This window comes from Engystomops pustulosus, chromosome 5 (genome assembly GCF_040894005.1).
Source record: "Engystomops pustulosus chromosome 5, aEngPut4.maternal, whole genome shotgun sequence".
Classification (NCBI taxonomy): domain Eukaryota; kingdom Metazoa; phylum Chordata; class Amphibia; order Anura; family Leptodactylidae; genus Engystomops; species Engystomops pustulosus.
This window is the reverse complement of record NC_092415.1, coordinates 182,079,422-182,099,099: the sequence shown is the minus strand read 5'-3', so window position 1 is coordinate 182,099,099 and position 19,678 is coordinate 182,079,422. Positions and strand designations below refer to the sequence as shown.

The window sequence follows — 19,678 nt, the reverse complement described above, 5'->3', positions numbered from 1 at the left end:
TGCCAAATTTACCAAGAGGCAGGGGCGTCTTATTAAAGGGGTTGTCTGAGCTTGTACTTGCCTCCACAGTCCCTCCCGGTGTCCTGTGCCGAGATCTAACTGTGTTGTGCTCAGACCTGGCAGATCGAGGTGGCTGGCTGTGTCCATCCGTCCCTATATCCCTGCACCTGATACAGTGGCCAGCCACCTTGGCATTCTGGAACGGGTCTGAATACCGCTTCTGTGCCCCTGTAAACAAACAGGGGCACAGAGACACCGTGGCGTGGGACACCAAGAGGGACCCAGGAGGTGAATACATGTTTTTTATATGTCTCGGACAACCCCTTTCAATCTGGAGGTGTGCTCCGCCTCCGGAATAAAATCTCTTTTTAGACGTAGTCTGATGGTTTTTTCCGGCAAGACAAAAGTAGAGAAGGCTTGGGGCACCACCCTATGCAGACAATGCATAGATAAATGTCCCACAATGTATAGTTGAAGACTAGGCAGCGTTCAGGGTGCCGACTTGGAAAAATTCTAAGAAACCAGAAACGTTAGAATTTATTTTTCCATGTTGATTTGCATTAAAAAAAATTTCCAGTAGATTATTATTGAAGCAAAGTGTATAAAATTTTTCAAAACTTTTAAGTGCCTCAAACATGAATAAATCTCGCTAGTACTTTCAAATTTGATGTGGGTTATCAACACACATATAGGCGTTTCAATGATTGGGATGACAAATTATAATAGGTTGACATCAAATTGTTTTTTCTTTAGCCCCTTGAAATTCTATTTAGCTATATGCAGATTTTACCATGTTTTTTCGTCCTCTCAGTAGTGATAGGAAAATCCAAGGCAGAGTAGAGTATGCCCTAATATTCACATATATCATAGAGGTCCTATCTGTTGTATTGCATTGGCCAAATGTCACCTGTATATGGAAACACTAGTAGAATATATGGTCCTGTAGTGCACAATATGGAAACTACAAGTCCACGACGGACTCTCCTGAAGATGGTAACCACCATGCCTGGGTAAGAATGCTTTGGCATAAACATAAGTAATATTCCAAATGGAATTATCCCTTAATAGAGGAACGAGCAGCTGGAAGTAAAGACGGGGTAATTTCTGTAAAAGCTGCAGCTGTCAGTGAGTTAGATCTCCGTCTTCAATCATATTCATTTGGCGTGCAGAGAGTACATATTTTGAATTGGAGAATAAGATATATCTTCCTCTTTTTATGTGCCTCAAAGAATATTAGTTTTCCAAATTGCTGAATTCCGGATGGCCGGCAGAAATACAACTACCAATTGACTTTCAAAGGAATCATGAAAAAGACTGTTCCATTACAAAATAGATTGCGAAGGTTGTTAAGACGGGTAGAATGGGCGGCACTTGTATGCTAAGCAATTCTGTGTTTTGTTCTTTGTGGTGAAGTTATCTGTTCTGTAGCTATAGTGGAACTTGGTATTGGCCAATCGGCATAGCAGCTGTTAGGAGGTCAAGACTAGAGATGAGCGGAACCGAACTTTGTTTGGTGTCCTCCGTTCTGCAACTCCGCATATTCCAGTCGTGTTTCTTGATAGCGTTTCAGAGAGCTTTACCGACCCCCCTCAACCACCAATTGCAGACATGCCTAGTTACTAGGATATAAAGCTGCCTGATGGGCTGCTCTACCTTCCATCAAGCAACACTTTCAGGTTAAGCAGAGCAACCAAATAGAGGACGCCATACTAAAGTTCAGATCTGCTTATCTCTAGTCAAGAGCTATAGAGAGTGGTAGTGCGTATACTCTACTGCTATCATCAGGAGGGTGGAATATGAACCTTGTTCTCATGACTGGTGGGTTAGACCTCCAATGATCAGGATGTTCTCACCTTCTATGTGTATATGCTTGAAAAATGCCCCTAAGAGTGGAAAAATCCAGTGTATGAAAAGTACCATATGGCTCTTTGAACTGAAATATAACAAATGTCCAACTGGGCTTCCTTGGGTACACTGGTCCACAAAGTACTCTAAGGCCTCTCCATTGATCTGTCTAGAACATGGGCAGGCTTGATATCATTGCATAAGAAACAGACACAAGTAATAGATCATTTGCTTCAAAATCTTCACCAGATTGATAAGATTTCTAGGATCTTCTTCTGGCACAGTCCAACATGTAAGACTTGTTTTTCAGACTTTTTTTCAGATATTTGTGCATTTGACTTCTAATGTTGTGAGTAATAAGTTGCGCTCAACTTTTGCCTTGTGTGTTTGTATTTGGCACTGATTCTCCTTCGAATTGTCGGATTTGACAAATAGAGTTGACCTCCATGTTGCGGAGACCTTCTCCACCTCAAGGATAGTTCGGAGCATTTGTTCCAGTCACTGGTTACAATTCTTTGTGCATCATAGTCTTAGTATAGATGTTTATGCTAGAAAATACATCTGAATTTTCTGAAGACTGTCCCCATTCGCGGCCGTCAGAGGTATCACATTAGTGGAGACTAGTGCGAGGAAGGACTTGGGTTTTGATTCTTCAATCAGCTCTTCATATTTCAACAGGATAATCTTTTTTTAAGAGAATTAAAATTTTCTGCAATACTAACACATTTCCAGACCCCCAGTGATGCCAACTCCTGACATTGACTGGTCCCTTGAGCTCTGTCTAAATTTCTGTATAAGCCAAAACCGTACAGTGCAGGTTTTCGCCATCTCCAATCCTAAGGTATTGTCTGTAATGAGAAATTTTTTTAACTTTTTATCTTGTTCTCAATATATATATATATATTTCCGCTGATGTGGCAAATTCGAGTCTCCTAACTAAATGACACGGAGAGCTTGTGCTTCGTTCCTGTGAGACAAGTGTGTAGCATTTTGGATCCAACCAGTACAATCCGCGCCAGACAGATCTATTTAGATGTCATAAAATATGTGCATCATTTGAAATGACTCCCATTGACTCCAGTGCCAAAAGCAATGACTTCCAAGCATTAGACAGTAAAAGACATGGCCCCTGCCAACTGTCCGGCCCCAAAATACTTACAATTTAGAGCTTTATACAAGACAAGTTACAGCAAACGGAGACTAAGATGTATGTATAAAATAATCAAATTTGATCAAAGCTGCATTATACTTAGATTAATTTGTTATTTTAGGACATTTTACAATGTGTACAATACTATCCTACTGTTTGTACAGTAACTTAAAGAGGACCTGTCACCCAATTTATCGGCACTAGGAGCTGCTTACTAAAGTAAGCAGCTCCTAGTGCTCGATCAAACGCCCCAGTGTTAGAGTGATAGCGTTACCGGAAACCTCCGGTAACGTTATCAAACACTGCGGCGGGGTACAGTGTAATTGTCGGACAGCTCGCAAAGCTGTCCGACGTATTCATGAGGGGGCGGGGTTGGGGCGTGGCTAAGGGCGGTGACTGCCGCCTAGAGCGTGGCAGTCACTGCCGGCCTATGGAACTAGTGGGGAAGAGGTAGCGCCTCGGACCGCCCCCTCATGAATACATCGGACAGCTTTGCAAGCAGTTCGTTGATTACATTGTACCCGTTTTGATCAAGTGTTTGATCAAGCACTAGGAGCTGCTTACTTTAGTAAGCAGCTCCTAGTGCCGAAAATTTAGGTGACAGGTCTTTTTTAAAGAAAGAAGATATAACTAGATTGCACAATGTACCTTACATTGTTCTGTATTACACTCATTCACAATGTGGAGGAACTAAAATGTCTTGGCTTTACATTATGCGGAATGACATCTGTACATTAGTCTTATGAAGTGAAAAAAAACGCCCTTTTACTATATTATAGGAGCTGAATTTCTGATCTGCTTGGTAACTGTATACTCAGAATTGTGATTCCAGCTCTGGAGCATCAAACAGGCTGTAACTCCAGATAAGGATAAGCAATGAATTAGATATACAAATCTACCAACAAAATCCATCATGATAAACCAGGGACACTCACTCATAGATCTAGGCTGTGACTGTGGTAATCTTCTTATATTTGTTACCTCCTTCCTTTAAAAATAATTTAAAAAAATATACTAATGAGCCTGAAGGGCTCTTAGCGGCATTTCCACAGCCCCTCTGTGCTATAGCTTCACAGGCTGTTACACTTTCTCCTCCCTTCCTCTGCCTGCTGTAATCTTACTCAGTCATGGGGCGGGGGGCGGCAGAGTGCTCTTGCACAGTGTAACAACCTGTGAAGCTAAAGCGTGAAGTAAAAGTTGATTTAAAAGATGATTATGAAGGAAGGAGGCCATGGATAACAAATTTAGGAAGATTTCCACAGTCACAGTGCCCGGATCTATGAGTAATTGTGCCTGGTTTTTTGATGGTAGATTTCCTTTAGTGTCTCTCTCAGAACCCCAAGATAGTCATGTAGCTGATTATGTAACTGACAGAAAGAAGTATACTTCCAGGGGAACACGCTCTTGTAATATTTTTCGTGTCTTGGACTTTTCAATCTTTTTGTGTATTGATTTTCACTTTGACCTTTACATTATGTGTTTTCCTGTGTTCCATACACTACTGTTCTCCTTGTTAGCAGGATCTGTCTAATGGATTTTTAACCATAGGATGATATAGTAATTTGTCAGTGTCGGAGGGTTACACACAGGCACGGTCCTACTCTTCATTTTATGATTTCATGAAACATGATTATTGTTTTATAATGATGTTTCATTTGAGACATAAACACCAGATATCAAGATCATAGTGATCTTCCACGCTCCCATGACTGAACTACACTACCATGACTGCAATCAAAAAGATGACTTTTGGCTAAAAAACATTAAGGGGTTTGCCCATGAAAGAAAGTTCTCAAATTTTAATCCCCTAGTGATGTTTATACAATAAAGATAATTTTAACCCCCTTACTTTCAATTTTATTCAGTTTTATTACCGATTTAGCTCCTGTCACTCAGTGATGGTCGGTGTAAGATTCCAGAGTGTGGGCGGGGACTCTCTAATCAGACACTTCATGATCCCTCTGTGCTGTGAGATGCTGTGAGCTGACAATGGGCTTAGATGATCAGGGTCCAGGGTTTATCTATACTGTTATTTAGCTTCTGAACTTTCTACTGACAGATAGAAAAAGACAGATGAGAGATGAGATATAATGAGATCCATGAGATAGATATAAAACACAATGACACTCTCAGCTAACTCGCCTATAACCTATATGCCTCCCTCTTGGATAAAGACCTTACCTATCAGTAGCTTGGAGAGTAAGTCTGTGCACAGCTTACTGCTTACTGCAGGGTTACTGCTGCTTGCTGGCAGTAAGTGCCTGTGTCTGAGCTAGTCTTGTAATGCAGGGCAGGAGGCAGAAAGCACAGCAGTGTGCAGAGGAGAGAAGCTATTTATGAGAAGAAATTTGACCATAGTTAGAAGATTTATGGTCATATCCAGGGGAAGCCCAAATTGTAAACACCAGGACTGATAGACAAGTTGAATTATATCTGTGAAATGCTGTATTTTTTATTAATAACCATTAATTAGAGAATGTGTTACTTTGTTAACCTGAGTATATTTTGGAATCTTGTTTTTGTGGGAATACCCCTTTAATGCACATACGTTTGCTAAAAATTATCCCTGTGTGCTCTTTAGTTTTTAAACCATTTAATTCAATGGGTGAATCGTCCATGCAAGCTGGCTCATAGGTACACCAAACCAACCAATTACAATATGTGTGTCCAAGACCCCTAAAGTGCACATGGCCACCCAAACCACCCACCAAGTTTTAATCTGCTCTGTTTTGGGGACCTTCACCCATATACTGCTACACATGTGTACCAGCTCCTGATACACACCTTCTAGGACCATTGAAAGTCATTTAAAGGTTCTAAATTGCAGAACTGAAAGAATTAGACAGGGACCCATCGGTCCAGTAGGACTCATCGGAGCATTAATCTGCCTCAGCTTGTAATTTAATTTGCTTGGCTTGGCTAGGCCAAGATTAATACAAAACAATTTCAAGAGAATTCCAAAAAGGGACTTTTTTTAAACTTGGCTTGTGCTACTTTTTTACCTTGTCTTGGATTGTAAAAGGACAAAGTTTATTTACGCCACATCCAAAATTGTTTTATCGTTGAAAATATCAATGTGTCAATCATTTACCCGAGCCAAATTAGACAGCAGAATCCTAAAAATATACAAATAAAAAAAGACCTAAATACTATGTAATGGACTTACCCATAGGAGACCACTCATTGCAGAGAGGCCCTTAACCTTTTAAAATCGGTCTTAAATACTTGTCATTAGGAATATGAAGGTAATTTTTGATGGAGCTTTGAGTGATAAAATGGTAATTCATGGTGACAGGTTCCCTTTAATATCAGATTAACTGTCAGCAAGTGGTAAATTTGTTTTCCGACATATTAAATTGCCACATGCTTTTATTTAAGGGAAATGGTAGCCAGGAAGCCATAGCAAGATGACAACTAAATCACAGCATCAAAACGACTTTATATCCCGATAAGCTCCACAATCAGGCAGGGAAAGAAAGATGGTCACAGTAAATCAGCCGTCTCCATAGTAACCCTCGCCTCGAAGCCGACTCCGCCATAGATCTGCAGTGCAGTATAAACACTGCGAGCAGGGGCAACTAATCCCGTTTTTCTGAATGAAAGACGCATTTAAAGGAAACTGCGTGTATTCCCAGACAACATGTATTAGTAAGTCGTAAATGGAAAAAGACTATTTCCAAGAGATTAACAGATCTATTGATCCCCTGCTGACTACGGTACATGGGGATGATCGTCTTTATTTTTCATCCTGTGGTCGTTTTGTATAGTTCAGGAGTCATTAAGTAACATTTAATACATGTGGCATTACACATAACGTGGCTCATAGTAGGAAATACCCTACATTTTAATATGTAACCTTGGTAGATGTCACTTAAAAAGATTCTTTAAGGTATCAAAATTGATGATGATCAATAGTGGATATGTATTAGGTAAGCTCAACACCTTACACCCCCCAACACACCTAAACGCATAACCAAAAGCTGATATGGCATCCTGATGTCTGATCAGTTGGCTCCAACCATTAGGGTTTCTTCTTTAAAGGGAACCTGTCATCAGAAATTTACCTAATAAACCACAGCCAGTATGTTGCAAAGCAGCTGAACACATTCCAGATCATGTTTCTTTGGTGACCCAGTGTGGTGGCATCTTTCAGAAAACTTTGAAGTGAGATGTGAATTGGTTGTAGAAAGTCAAGGAGGCAGATATTTTAACACTGAAGTCAAGCTCTCTCCTCTTCAGAAAGCCCCCTCACAGTAACTGATGGTCCTGCATTCAGAGACCTCAATAACCAGATCTCCTGAAGTCCGATGCAAAATGTCAAACCAAGGTGAGGAACTCTAAACGCCTCCTCCTCTGTGATTAAGTTTTAAGTTCTCTGCCTCCTTGACTTCATACAACAAATTTACATTCCACTTCAAAGTTGAATTTCTGGACGAGGCCACCAACCTTGAATATGGAAGAAACAAAAACTAGAAGGTCTTACACTGCCTGAGAATATACCAGAAGTTGTTTATTAGGTCAATTGCTGATGACAGGTTCACTTTAAATGTATTATTTTTTGTGTATGTCAAGCATGCACACTAACATTCTGTTCAAAGTTCTTTGGACTGCCAAAGAAGCCCCAACAATCAGATGTTGTTGACCAATCCAAAAGATAGACCATCAATATCATGATCCCAGGAAATGTCTTTACTAATACTCGTAGCCTAATTTAGTTGCCAAGACCCCAAAAACCTTTCCCATTCTCGCAATCCCGAATTAATTGTACATCCTGTCCAGCCTGGCATAAATTTCAGCTATAACTCACGCCAGGATACTGGCTCAGGCTATAATAACTTACCGATAGTCCTCCACTTAAGAACACCTGACTTACAGACGAACCGTAGATACAAATGGACCTCTCTGCCCACTGTAACCTCGTGGCCATGCAGCAGGAATCGTGACTTTTTCATGCCTTTAGGACCACAAAATACAATGGCATATAAAGAAGTTTAACGTCCCCTTTGTGTTGTTGCGCTTTTTGATTTTAATTTAATTCTAACTAATTTCTAACTACACCCCTTATTAAAGAACCTACGTGGTCACCTAAGGCCATAATGTTTGATATAAGGGTGATGACACAGATACTGGATACCGTATGGTCTAATGAATGCACAATGGGGGTCATTTACTAAGGGCCCAATTCGCGTTTTCCCGACGTGTTACCCGAATATTTCCGATTTGCGCCGATTGTACCTGATTTGCCCCGGGATTTTGGCGCACGCGATCGGATTGTGGCGCATCGGCGCCGGCATGCACGCAACGGAAATCGGAGGGCGGGGGGGTGGTGTGACCGAACGAAAACCCGACGGATTCGGAAAAAAACGCCGCATTTTTTAAAAAAATTGTGTCACGAAAATTTCACTCACCTCCATCCAGGATAGGCCGGTGTATTTCGAGGCATTCCAGCGGACTTCAGCGCAGCAGCGCCACCTGGTGGACGGCGGAGGAACTACCATCATAAATCCCGGCCGGACCCGAATCCAGCGCAGAGAACGCGCCGCTGGATCGCGAATGGGCCGGGTAAGTAAATCTGCCCCAATGTCTCATGTAACCTCACTAGGCCATCGGGCGGCCATACATTGGGACTACCTTGTATGCCGTCATCTTTGGATTTTTTTGTGCCTTCTCTTGGCACACAGGTTACACAGCACACACTCTATGAAATGATCGCTTCATCTGTATGAAGAGCAGGTAGTCGAATGTCTGTAAAAGTGTTATATGAAATAAAATGTTTTTCTAGGAGAACGACCGAAGGCACTCTTCACAGCCATGAGCCACATATTCCCTAGACAAGAAATTCATTTTACAGAGAAATAACTTTGTGACACTCTGAACCAATTTCCTTGTCATTTTGAGACAGCTAAAAACAAAGTAATAGTGGCAATTTTTAAGAGAACCAAAAGAATTTTTTGTAGTTTTTTTTTTTTTTCAATTTGTTTTTCACAGTAATAGAGGAAACCTTAACCTTCCTGCTTTACTTTGGAAGTTTTTTTTTTAATTAAAAAAATACATTTGAATAACACGAGGTTCACGCTCTGAGCAGAGGTGTCTTCTTCTAGAGCAGCTGGAATTATGTCTGTAATTGTCTTTTAAGACTGATGCAAATTGAAGGGTAAAAATGTAGACTCCATTGATGCTGAACATTCATCATTTTGTTCAGCCATCCTAAACGAGGGTGGAAATGTGTTGGTTTTTTCAAGCTAAGTGGTTTTGTGTGACAAATAAATATCACCTGTCTCTTGTGCAAGCATCCTAGTCACCACAGTCAGAGATCTAGCTCGCTCTAGAGACAGGACACCCACTTCTGTAACTTCTCGAATGTCCTTCATTTTGCCCGATACTACATACTATATACACAGAGCCACATAGGGTTTCATATTGGATAGATGTTTTTGGGAAGAAGACAAGATACTGTATATATCTTTTTAATAAGTATCAGTCCTACTAAAGTGTTTTTGCCCCTAATATGTGGCAAATGGCCTTTTTTCTTTTGCTCTATTCAAGATCAAAATTCAAGATAGAAATTAGGTTGGGCTTGCCAGAACTGTGTCTTTCTTCAACCTTTATTAACTATAAAAGGTTAGATTCGTCACGATTTTTCTCTCAATTGTAAGTACATTTAGTATATTTATATTTAGTGCTGCCGATGGACAGGGTATCCTCCAAAGAACATGGTCCTTATATGGACAGTTATGTCATTGGGGAAACACCCACAGCGTATGTTGAGCATACTGCCATACAGTCCTCCATGGGCTAATATGGCCTCTGCTGAGCACTTTCCTAAGTTTTTTACCTAAGCGTGGGGGTCCGAGATGTCAGGAAACAAATAGTGATCTGGGTGCTAAGAAGTCAACAATGAACCCTTCAATACATTAAGCTGCCAGTTTGCGATTTGTCCTTATAAACAGATGTAAAATATGTAATAAAGTCCAACTCAAGGATACTTTAATCTTGATAAAAGAGCAAATTTTAATTAAACATCTTTAAAAGCAAAAGCAAGCCACTGATACACAAATCTTGAACAAGAATGTGAACAGCAGCCTAGCCCTTTTGGGAAAGCTTCCTTCTTCGTGGCCGAATAATCATAACTGTTGCAATTGTACATTACTCTACAAAAAGCGTTAAAAACTTTTATTTTAAATTCAAATCCACCCTTTGCTATGGATTCTATTTAAATTATTTAGTGAGTAAATTGGGAGAGTTTGTTTTGCCTTGTATAGAAGCTATCGGAAACCTTTCAGTGATTTCCTTTCAGTACTAGCTATTTCTGGGATTTGTTAAGCAATAAGGATGCCCTTAGAAAAGGAAAAAGTCTACAGGTAACGTTATAGAAATGGAGTTATTAGAGTCCGGAGCTAGGAGTAAGCTGCGTATCTGACTCGTCAGGAATAGATCGGAAGCCAGCATTGATGGACTCCATTTAAGAGATGTCATGAATGTTGATACTGATGAACGATAATTAAAGTGCTGACGGGTCATAATGTTTCGGCGAGGCAGCATTTTTGATAGCGCCTTTGAAATACTGTGGGTTATAGCGGATTACTCTACACACTGCAGTCTGGTACAGCTTTTAAAAATTATTTTTTTTGTTTTTACATTCTATTAGATTAGATTTTTTTAATTTGTGTCCAGCTGTACAAATGCACTTTTGGATTTGTATGTTGGTCTTGTTTTCCGGAGGAGAACTTTAGGTGCAGATGTGTAATGTTTAAAACTGTGTCATTTGCAGAAAATTCCTGTAGGAACAGCACTTGGGGGGGGGGGAGGGGGAGATTTATGGAAATGCTATACTTACCCTTTCTAGAGAGTATACTTATATATACTGCTCACGCTGCTTCTACTCGGTTTCACCTTAGACATCAAATGTATCCTTGGTAAATCTCGCTGACCAAATGGGTTGATGAAGAGGAAAATGGATATTTGTTGGAATATCGATTTCCAGTTTTTCCAGTATAAAATTGCCCCTCATTACCCCAAATCTTGTTAGTTGCGTCATTTGATTGTTTACATGGGAATAAAATTATTTTTGAGTTTGGAGTTAGGAACTTAAAACAAAAAAAACCCCAAACCTAAAATTGATCACGCTCCCAGTTTGAAGTAATTCCGGATTTCCGGTTCCGGGTCCTGCGCTCAACCAGAAATTCCAAGGGGTTACAATATCTACTTCATCCTGTGACTAGTCACCTTGGACCAAGGGACAGCACAATAAGTGAATCGAGGTGACTTCCTATGTCCGAATACACCTGTTATTGAATGAAACGGGTTCTGTGATCTCAAGTCAAACACTGAAACACTGAACACGAAAAACGACGCCAAAGAAGGTAAGTATGTTCTTTCTTTTTTTTTCTTGCCCTTACACATGGTTCCCTGAGGGTTTTCCAGCTGAACAGAAGTCATATTACAGTAAAATGTTTTAAAATTTCCTACATTTGTTATAAGATGATAGTTGTTCACGATAAATTTTTTTTAAAGTGAATTTTAGCACTTTGCAGGTTCATCAATCACTGCAGCGGCTTAATTCACTATAATAACACCTATAAGATAACACATTCTCATCTCATAAGTCTGCAGCTTCAGAATCATTTAAAGGTTTCTTTTAAGTTATGTCTTAAAAGTTTTTACTGCTTCTGCTGAATACAAAAGCAGATGTGAATACAGGCTAATTGGTTCCCTTACCCTATTTTTCCTCTCAAGGCATTATTCCGATATGGTTAAGAATTAAATGTTTTCTGCAAGATAAATTGCTAATTGCACCTAGCAATTCCCATCTGTAGGGAAAAAGTTATACATAATGGAACCGTAAAATAAAATAGAGGATTTAGTCAAATAAAATCGTCATAAATGAAAATCACAGTTTGGGTTTTATACACGTCTACATTTATTTAGGTGTTGCCAAGTCAAAAGTTACGAATTGCTTTGTGTGCTCAATTTTGTTAGGTAAATAAGATGGACTATTTACTCTGGAATATTTATTTCTCGGAAAAAAACAATAATATAATCAACCTCGGTGGTTGTCTTAAGACACTTTTCACTTATCCAATGTATGGGTGTTAGGGGTCCTAATGCTGGCACCCTTATAGGTCTTAAATACAGGCAATATAGCAGAAGTTGCAAGCATTGCATTGGTTCCAAAAGTCACATCAAGTCTTGAATTACAGAAGTTGAGAACGTAGAGATCCTGGATTTAATGGTTTGATGCTCACCAGTAGAAGTAGTGTGACACTAGAGGATCCTCTAGCAGGCTCTGTCATAATAATAATGATTGGACAAGAAGGAATCGTGGACAAGTAGGTGTCTACTTTCAATGGAGTGTTGGTCCAAAGAGCCTGTTCAAATATAAAATTTTTAGGGGCTATGGACACCTAATAACTCTGTCTTTGGTAAATAGAGAATACTTAGAAGATATCGGCATTGGGTTGTCCCCTCTGTCGAAACAAACTTGGCACCACGTAAAATTTAGAGAAACTGTTAATAATATGAATCAAAATAAATTCCAACAAATGAATAATCATTAAAAAAAAATGTACTGCCAGGGCTATGTGTTGCTAAGGTGGCAGTGTAGGCTCCACACTGAATGCCAAAACTCTCTGGAGATGAAGAATGTTTTTAAGGTAATTATGGATATGGACATAAATCCTGAATTTTGTCTTCATTATGTTTCCCTGAACTAAAGCAGATACTATTTTTGTCTAGAATCCGGCCTGCCAGTCTATTAACGAAATGAGAAAAACGTAGACGAAATGAGCAAAGGGTAAACACCCCTATGTTACCTTTCATGGCAATAGCATAGCTTAAACAAAATTTCCAAAATAGCTAAATTTTCACATCACTTAATAGCACAAAATTGTGACTTCATGAGGAGCAGCACTTTCTGGAATGTGTGACTATTATTCTGCAATTTTAGCAGTTTTTGTCCTAATCTTAAAGGGATTTGCCACTTAGAGAAAACTTTAAAAGGATAGGTATAAGATCTTAAAAGGGTTACTCATATTACACTTGCCCTGCTAAAGTTTCCTGCACGTCCTCTCCGTCATAAACACTCCGATACTAGTGGTTAGAGGGGCGTGTAATGACTTTAATGTAATTGATTATTGCACAGTCACCGCAACATACTGGAAGCCAGCAGGACATCACAGGAAGTTACTGAGTCCTGCAGGCCAAGGGTCATGTGACCCATGGATCCTGGTGGCAATTGGGAAACCTCTAACTGCTGTTTTTGTTTGTTCTGCTGGTCTCCACTTAGTCCCTCATCCCTCTTCATTTCTTCTACTCTCTATAGACCTCTTAAGGCTCTTAAAAGTTTAGTATAGGGTCTGAAGTGGTGCCAAATTCATCTCTATGGTGAGCATATGTACTTTAACCAGTATGTCTACTGCACTGTGAACATACAGTAATTGAACATGACTTTTTCAAAGATATGTAACTAAAAAAGTTGTAATTAAACCAAGTGACCTTAACCTCGACCTTCATGTAATTGCCCAGAAAGATTGGTGCTGAAGAGGCAGCGTTGCTCATTGAGGATAATCACATGCTGTGTATAAAATGTTTATTCATCTTCTGATATTATCACCATCCATAATTCCATTTCTCAAAATTCTCCATTTTGAAAAACCATAGGAAAGTCTGAAACTGACCTAAAGTTGCAGCTAAAGAGATAAACCAAAACAATGGAGGTGTATACCGTATAATATACAGTAATTGTGGAGACATTGGTGACCACCTCTATGAGCACCTGTAACGTTAAATCCATATGCCTCATATTGTGCAGATCACCCCAGTGCCACCCTAGCAGCTCTGACCCATTTGCCTAACCATCACATTTAGTCATTCAGATCCTTACAGTTGTCTATTCTTCCTGCTTCTAACTCATCAACTTCAAGAACTGTCTTTTTACTTGGTTTCTATTTTTTTAAAACTTCTTGCAACTCTATAATTCTATGTAAGGTAATCGTAAAATAACAGCTTGAGGTTGCTTATACACTATATAACCCAACCACATGTGACAAGTTTTTATAGTTAAATACCTGGTTGGGTATTTCCATCTCAGCCATTCATAGCTGAGGCTCGATTGGGCCTTGCTCTGCCCTGCTTCAGTGGTCGGAATGGCTTTTCTATGCAACTTTATAGCAAATTGAAGTTACAATTCAGAAATGGTGTTTCTGTAACTTCAGGAACAGCTATAACGCCTATTTACCTCTTTGAAAGTTACGTAAACTTTGTAGAACAGCCAAGTTCCGCTTCTGTAGCTCCAACCACCTCAACGTGACAGACAGGGCTCTTCTCATTCCCAGCCACGAACAGCTGAGATGGCAAAACCCATACGTCAGACACGTATAATGATGTTCTAAAAACTTCTACAATGGATGGCAACTTGGGGATTCTTCTATTACTAGGTAATTTTTGACTTTGCGGGAAATGTACTCAGAACATTGTTGAAGTTCGAGTTTATTTGTGTATGAAAGGGCCGTTGTAATGACTTAAATATGTCTTGCCTGCAATGATTAATTTCACTAGCTGTTTCTTCCAAAATAACTGTTTTCCAGGTCATCCATGTATCTCGGGTCCCTCAGCAATGAGATGGCATGGGAGGTCTTGGAAAACAGCAGCATTATGTAAGAAGGATTCATACATATTTTCAACATTTGATTGTGTTTGTGTCGTGTTTCGACGTCTCCTCGCCACCGTGATTCCTGTGATTTATTTCTGCAATCATGCAATGTTGTGCTTCTGGGAGTGTACCAATCAGGAGCTCCTTCATGGTGACAATGAGAAATTAGGCTCAAAGAAAGTCAAGAGCTTGTTCTCTACCTCAATTACCATGACATGAAATGGCGGTCTATAGCGTGTCATTTCATGTGTTGATTATCCATTGATTTGACTGTTATGTGTAATGCTATGTGATATTTATATAGCATTCGATACGAAATTCTAAATTTACACACATCATAATTTCAAGTGGTGTGTGTGTGTTCAATGACGAGCTAATTAATAAATGAAATGGAGAAATAAACACACAATATCTTAGGTGTATAACTAGTAGTGTAAGTGTTTCTGGTTCTGTATCTTAAAGTTGCTGGATGATAAAACCAAAGCTTCTGGGCGCAGCCATTTTCCTATGCAGTCCTCAGGGGAGGTACATTAAATGCGAAGCCTTGATTAAAATAGAGACTGTAATAAACATAAAAGTGGCATTAAGTCATATTATAGTAAAACGTGGCATTAAAAGATGCGCCACTTTATAATTTTTTGACTTGCATAGCTGTTTTTGACTCCCTAGCAAGACATATCTACAATAATTTGTGCCAGAAGATAGGAGCTAGTTATAGCCAAAATAGAATTAAAATCTGAACTGGCATCATCCAGAATATCATCTTTGAAGTGAGATATAAGTTAGTTCTATAAAGTTACAGAGGCGGAGAGTTAAGCATTAAAGTCGAGCTCTACCGGCCATAGAAAGGCCCCGCTGCTGTGGTTCACCAGACTTCATCCACATGTTATGTTCATTGATGAAGAGACATCGAAGAGGATATTCTGAAATGGGGAGAACTCGACTTAATTGCTAAATTATCTGCCTTTAAAGGAATATGATTTGAAAGTTAAGCTGCTTCACAACAAACCTGCTGATGGGTTCCCTTTGACAAGTTAGAGACCCATAAAGAGGTTGTACGGGATTGCAAATTTCTTTTGTACTAAGTGGTATAAAAATAGCTCTATTGTGCTCCTCCCAACACCATCAGTCACTGGCATACATAGGCTCCGTGGTCACAATAAAAGTGTGTACCCGCTACTTCCGAATACCATTGCAGGCTGTAGCAGGTGCTTGCGAAGCAACAAAATCTCCACTGAGTTTCTGCATACCAAGAGAGAGCGGAGGTGACTGGAATCACCGCACTCGAGAGCATCACTGCCGCCACAGGTAGAATCGATTAAGTAAGGAGCGAGATATTCCAGTCTAAATATATTCCCCCTTAAAGCAATTAGTGATAACTTTATATACATTCTTCGGTACCATACCTCCAAAATCTGATGTCTGCAATCACAAAATGGCTTCACCCTGAGGTTACTGACAATAAGAATGTTAACAGGATGAATATCAAATATGTGTTATTAATCGGGATGATTATGTGAGCATTACATTTAAGAGACATTTTTATTTTTTTGATTACTAAACATATTAAGCCTTGGAATACCTGGCCTGAATTTCATTTTCTAAAAATCTTATTAATAAAGCAGAGCAATATAGAGAAAACATTTCTGTCTCTTTAGGTCATGACTTTTTGCTGAGGACTGAGTTGTATTTTTGTGCCGATAGTTAAGTCATAAATTTTGGCCAAACTATGGGTCTTGACCATCAACTTATTAGTTCTCTAATGCTATTATTTAACTCGGTGATGGACAATATCTTGATCAATTAGCTGACCAATCAAAGAGCACTGTATCATCTTCATCATTTACTAACTACAGCACCAACCATTGCATTGCATTGCATTCCTGGTACAGGACTAAGCTACTTCCAGTGTTTTACCTGATAAAGAGGAAACCTCCACATCATCGGAGCCAAGTTCAGTTTTCTGATTGGTGGGGGATGCCAGAAGTTGGATCTCCACCAATTGCTTAATTGCTAAGGATAAACTATAAATTGTAAAGTCCCATGAAAGCACCAGAGGTGCTAACATTCATCCTTCATAAACAAGGGCAAAGGGCAGCGGGGTCAAAAACAAATTGTTATTCAGATCCTTTTCCCAAATTGAGCGAGAAAAATATATTTGGATTTTGAGATTTCTACTTTACCATATAAGAGAAAAGTTTTTGTAAAAAAAAAAATTATTATAATTTTTGTTTTAGTCTATATTTTTTAAATCTATGCTGTCTGTGAATGAAAATATTTAATTTCTACATCTTAAGAACAATTGCTCTGACACAAGGGCATTGTTGGGCACAAAGTATATTAATACTTTGCAGAAGTTTTTATTCTGTGAACTTATTCTGTGTAGGTGGAATCCCCTTATATAAGCGAAACAATCAATCTGTGTGGTCAGAGTATAGAAAACTTTTTCCAATGTGAAACATTTTTGTAATTGTATGAAGCTTTTTAATTCTCTCTTGTGTTGATTTAATTCTGTGGGTGTGGAGTTTTTTGATATTCTGTAGGTTCTTCTGTAACTTTAAAGTTCCTTTATGTACTCCATCAATAAAGTTTCTTAAAGACTTTACCAATGCCAGCCCATAATATAAAAAACTTATTGGCATTTGTCTGATTCATGCAGTCTGGGTAAATATAGGTGGCTTCAGGCATTGGGAGATTTGCTGATCTCAGATGGTAATTTGTTTGGCTCCAAAAAAAATGACATCAGCCAACTAATGAGCAGTTGCCGATTTGTTGATGATTGGGCCACCAGTCGGGAACAAGCATTCATGCCAGATTGTCAGTAGGGAGCAAAACTTTCACAATCCAATTTGACCATACTGAAGAGCAGATATAAGGGAAGAGTTTTTTATATTTTGGTTCATTAGTCACATTATTCCCATTTCCACTTTACGCTATTTTTGAAGATGGAGTATTATGTTCGTGTCTGTTCATCCACCATCACTTTGATTTAATCTTTCAAAACAGTTGTTATTTGTTGGGTTCCCGATAAGAATGGCTTGTTGTTTGAATGATAGAGCTTGCTTCTTAAGAGAGTTTTGTTTCTCTACCTTCTTCAGTTGATCATTACACAGGGCAGAGATGGGCTTGGTAGTCTTCTCAGGAAATGAAACTCAGTTTGGACTGTGCCTGCAGTAATGGTGGACCAAAGACAGTGTTTTTATTTGACAGATCCATTGTTGGCCTCTGATCACATATACTTAATGGAGACTCATCAAAGATTCATCAGATATGAATTTTTTTAATTTCATAGGTAGCGGAACGGGATCTGATCTGACCTCATTATAAGTCAGCGGTGTCCTTTAAACGTTGGTGGTATTTGTCTTGTGTGGGTCCACCTATGCATCATAGTTTCCTTCATAAGGCGGGGATCATATGGGTTGTAATTAATGAGGGTTAGAAGTGGAATAACTAGTGGTCAGTAGTCGATTATAAAATAGGGCTGTAGCCCAGGGCCCAAGGCATCCCAAACCACCCACCAAATTTTATACGGAGAAGAACCTCCACCTATGAAATCCTTGGACATTTGTTTCTGCTCTCAATACACATGTACACAAGAGGGTCTTCCAACGGTTCTGAAACTGCAGATTGAAAGCAGTCAGAAGGAACATATCCTCCATTTTCCTTGAGTTTAGTCCATATGTAGGAAGTAAATTCCAGACTTGTGGGGTTATAATATTCATACAACCCAGGGCCCATGGCTAGTCATAATCCGCCCCTGATGATGGTTAACCCTAAGTGATCTATACTGTCTCCATAGTGGATAGGACTCATTGAGGCTCAAGACCAAAGCAGAAATAGGACATTTCTTCCACACGGAAATCCCTACGGACATGTAGCCCAGGTCTAAAAAAAGAAAACTTCTGAATATTATAAACTACATTCTTATTAAACATAATTCTATTATCACCTAAAATAATGTTTATCTTCCTCTCCAAGTAATTCATGAACAGGTTAAATCTGTCTCCTCTGTCTGTCTGAGTTTTGTATGAATCCATTCAGGTTATGAGGAAAAATAGGACATCTAGCTCGTAGCGGATCCTTATTTTTTTTCCCTTCTGTTATTCCTATTTGCTAAATTTCCTCAAATAGAAACGACTGGATGTAAAGTGCATTTTACCTGCGCTTGGGATGATGTCCTTGACATAATGTGGAGCTGATCACTGCTATAATGAAGTGGAGAGTAGAGACTTGCTCTATAAATAGACATGCTTAGTAATCACGACGTGTTACCAAGAGTAACAACAGGGATTCACTGCTGACGTACGAGAGAGATGCTGTTACTTAACCCAGACTATTCCAAGAACTTGTACTTTTCCTTATGGGTCCTATAATAATGTGTGAGGGATCTGACTTAATTGCATTGATGTTTGGAGTGTGAGAATATTAAAATATGAAAAAGGCGAATGTGCAAAAAGTTATTTATCTCCTCACAATTGTTCTACAGAGCTTCTCAAGTCCCATCATTGATGTCATCTGATGATGTTGTGTGATACTGACTTCTAAATGATGCGTATGTACAGGTAGATGGATCGGTCTGGCTATGACAACTTGGTTTGGGAGTTCATCGGAGTTGACACGTCTTGTATTCAGCTAGTCAAGTGTAAGGATAATATTTGCTTTTGTGAATCTACACTAAATTCTAGAGAGGAAAAAAGTTCCAATTCCCTAGTGTAATTTTTGGAAAAAAACCATCTCTATTAAAATAGAGGCTGATTTTTCATCACTACACCATGTCCAGTTCCATATGGGATTGGCCCTATTTTAAATTAGTGTCCCACTTCGGTTAGCACTTTATTAGCATCTAGTGGGCATGGCATTCTGTAGAGAGGGCACCAGTACTGTCACATAAGGCATGGTCCTAGAAAGGGCATTGAAGATATTGAAGGAAGCACCAAGACACTTGTTCAACCACTATTTTATTAGGGTTGCGCAATGTATAGAAACCTGGTACTTGTTTGATACTTGCATACTCGAAATGGTTCAATACTGGG

At 39.2% G+C, this 19,678-nt stretch overlaps 1 protein-coding gene across 10 annotated transcripts in view; it reads left to right on the top strand.

Annotated features, from left to right (window-relative positions):
• Nucleotides 1–19,678, top strand: part of DIP2C (disco interacting protein 2 homolog C) — a 303,276-nt gene that overhangs the window by 109,042 nt on the left and 174,556 nt on the right. For 8 of the 10 annotated variants that reach the window (XM_072153986.1, XM_072153982.1, XM_072153985.1 and 5 more), the window contains exon 2: nt 14,581–14,649. The exons of the other annotated variants lie outside the window; for them this stretch is intronic. In XM_072153986.1, the coding sequence (XP_072010087.1) occupies nt 14,581–14,649 (69 nt within the window). The remainder of the gene's footprint in view (nt 1–14,580; nt 14,650–19,678) is intronic. 10 annotated transcript variants of the gene reach the window in all.